Consider the following 3,450-nt stretch of genomic DNA (forward strand, 5'->3'; position numbering starts at 1 on the left):
TGAGAAGGTATTAATTTTACTATGATGTTTTTTTTTTTTTTTTTTTATGTCTGTTGCCATTTTTTCTCTGCTCTCACTGGACCGATTTCTTTCAAAATTGCGTCAAAAGATCAAAAATCGTATCTAGTTGGAGACATTACCCTTAAAAATTGAAAAATTTTCCCTCGTTCCCCGCAATTGGGGGAAATATTCAAAAAAATTACAAATTTAAAAATCGGTAAATTTTGTCATTTTTTTTCTTAAAACTGCCATAACTTTTTCAAAAATGAACAAATAAAAATAATATTTTTTGTATTGAAACCTTAGTTATTTCCTTTTTATTTGATATAATTTTTAACAATACGATCTAAATTTATATGAAAATATTTGATTTATTATTTTGTCATTAATGGAGATTATTTTTTTTTGAAACCATTCATTAGTCAAAAATTAATTATTAAATATTTTTAGATAATTTTACTGGTAATTTCATATTGGAAGAGTATAAAATGTAAGATAGCCCAGCTTCATCATCATCCATTCAAACTCCTCAGTTGCTTACTTTACATACTCCTATAAAAAAGAAATTGAGAGACGAAGTGAAACTTGTGAAAAAAAAATGTGCTGAATTTCAAAAACAGGTTACTTTTTTGAGTCAACAAGTATCTGCTAAATTAAATTTTGTCAATTATTTTTGTGAAATGTGTGATATACATTTATCTCCTAATTTTTCACTAATTATAAAAAAATTTGTAAATCTTGTTCTTAAACTTCAACTTAAATACTCCACCTTATGAGTTTGTAAATTATATTAGTGAATTAGATAATATTTTTATAGATGGATTTCCAATAGTTTGTAACGTCACAAATTCAAAGGTGGACCGTTTAAGATTTTTTGTTATGTCTACTTATTTATTTTATTGCGCGAAAGAACCTTTTTCTGACAGTGGTGTCAACCACTCATTATTTTGGCGCTGACCGCTCGATAAGGAGATAAAAGAGAAATATAATTAAAATCAAATTGTTTATCAGTATTGATCTCTTCCAAAAAGACTGGCCGTTATCGATTTGAAATTGCCGTTAGATCGGTGTTGACTCTTCTCCATTCTTTCTTCTGTCATTGACCGTGCTAGAGTGCACACGTTTATTGTTTATTTATTATGTGATGAATATGTATGATTATTTTAAAATTTCATTATTAAATTGATTAATTCTTTATTGATTTTAGATTCAATGCAAATCTGAGAAGTATTAATTTTACTATATTGTATTTTATAAAACAATTTATTCAAAATTAATAAAAAAATTTGGAAGTTTTTGTATGGAATATTTAAAAAATATATATTTTAATAGAACACGAATCATTATTTAATATTTATAATTTCCAAATTTAAAATTGTTACTTTAAATTTTGAAAAAGGGTATACACAATTTTAGAGTTAAACAATGGTCACACTGATTTACCTACATAAAAATGGCGGACTGATTTTAATCACCTCCCTATATTTGCTGTGTAAATATTTATCAGTGTCCATTCTGTTTATTCTGTGATTACACATTCAATACCTTGCTAAAAATATATTAGAGATAATAAAGTTAATTTTTCTAAAATGATCTCATATTTTTTACTAATATAGTGTCGTAGCACAAAACAAAACATGCAAGGAAGGTGTAGAGTAGTGAACGAAGATGATGAGTCTGCTGCCTGATCATATAGCAATTATCGTGCTTAGCTAACACTCTGGATTAGATGTGGGTGTCGAAAGGCCGTTGTTATAAGAAGAAAATAAGGGTAACACTTTGGTATGAGGTACAGACGAAGTGCAAGACACAAGTACTTTGAAATGTCGAGGACGAAAGTAGGTAGATGAAAATGAAAAACAAAGACTTAACTTTATGCAGTAAGCCGGACAGTGAAAATCGAGTACTGAGACTGAATGACACAAAGCACTGGAATCGACTGATCACGATGGCCAGGTCCTTTTGCTTTAAATAGTAATTCGGACGATTGCCAATTTTGCAATAAATATTAATCTACAAATCATTAGTTTCTAGAATCAGAATTCTAGAATTTCTAGAAGCCCTGTCTGTGTTTTATGATAATAGTTTTCTATAATTATGGCAACGTGACATAGTAGCAATTATTTATTTAACTATAATAATAATTATATTTTTCAAATCCTCGTAATATCTTCTATTGGATAATAGTAGCTCTTAGTTAATCATAAAAAATGTTATTATGAAAAGTTAAATTTTTTTTTAGATTACTGTTTAAGTAGGTTCAGACCCCGGGGGCACATACTAAAAATAATTAAAATTAGTTATACAAGATTTCTTAGTCTTATGTAAAATGCTTTTCTATAGCCGGTAAATATATTAAAATTACTTAGACACTCAAAAGTTTTAAGTTATTTTTAGATTAAAATGTGTTTTTGTACAAATACTGGTTATGACGTTAGTAAATTTTTCGCTTCTTTGTTTAACTATGCTATAAATATAAAATAATGAATAATAATAATAAAATTAACTGTAATACATGAATACATTTTTAAATAGCTTAAGACATAAATATTTTCAATTTAACTTTTGTACTAAAATTTGTCTATATTTCAAAAAATTGTCAATCTTACAATAAAAATGATTCAAATGATTTTATTAAAATTATTTATAATATTTTATATATGCTATGGAACATATGGTGATCTTGAAAAGGAGTGAGTATTAATTCGTAGTTTTCTATTTTAATATGTAAAAAAATTAGATTCAAATGGAATTCAATTTCATGATAATACCATGAAATTTGTACTAATTATTTTTGCTACAATTTTTTTATAAATTCCATTGAAATTTTTATGAGTAATATTGAAGACAATTATTTCTTATTTTAATAAAAAAACGGTAGCGTAATGCAGTCGCGGCACAATATAGATGATTACTGACAGTGTTTAAATCATCACCATAAGAAAATGGCCATTATGTACAATANCACAATATAGATGATTACTGACAGTGTTTAAATCATCACCATAAGAAAATTGCCATTATGTACAATATCATTAAATTGGTATAACTAAAAATTTTTTTTCCATATTTGGTGATTATAAGTTTAACATGATTAAAATGGTGTTCTTTTGACGTAATTTTGTCAAAATATTGTAGTGAATCAAAAAAAAAATAATAATATTATTTGTTGTAATTTAAAAAGGGGTTATGACTTGTATTAATTTAGGGAATATTTTGAAAGTTACTTAAAAGAAATAAATTAAATAGAATATGACGGGATTTGGGTGCTTATTTGATCCACTACTTTATTGTGTTAATAATATTATTACTCGGAGTATGAGTACGAGGGTTTGTAAGAAAGATAGAAGATCATAGAAAAATAAAGTGATCTTTATTTTATTAATATGGGATTCATTATAATTAATTGTCAATTTTTTAAATATCAATAATGCCACGAGTTTTGACGGT

General features: G+C 26.0%; 1 protein-coding gene across 10 annotated transcripts in view; it reads left to right on the forward strand.

Annotated features, from left to right (window-relative positions):
- The window catches only part of LOC126902327 (uncharacterized), a 137,466-nt gene that overhangs the window by 77,923 nt on the left and 56,093 nt on the right, over positions 1–3,450 (forward strand). For 2 of the 10 annotated variants that reach the window (XM_050679468.1, XM_050679466.1), the window contains exon 1: positions 2,501–2,693. The exons of 7 other annotated variants lie outside the window; for them this stretch is intronic. In XM_050679468.1, the coding sequence (XP_050535425.1) occupies positions 2,617–2,693 (77 nt within the window). In that variant the 5' untranslated portion in view covers positions 2,501–2,616. Of the gene's footprint in view, positions 1–2,499; positions 2,694–3,450 lie in introns of those variants that run through there. One more of the 10 variants, XM_050679471.1, reaches the window with a different exon arrangement.

Source organism: Daktulosphaira vitifoliae, unplaced genomic scaffold, assembly GCF_025091365.1.
Source record: "Daktulosphaira vitifoliae isolate Bord-2020 unplaced genomic scaffold, ASM2509136v1 Scaffold_3, whole genome shotgun sequence".
NCBI classification, from domain to species: Eukaryota; Metazoa; Arthropoda; class Insecta; order Hemiptera; family Phylloxeridae; genus Daktulosphaira; species Daktulosphaira vitifoliae.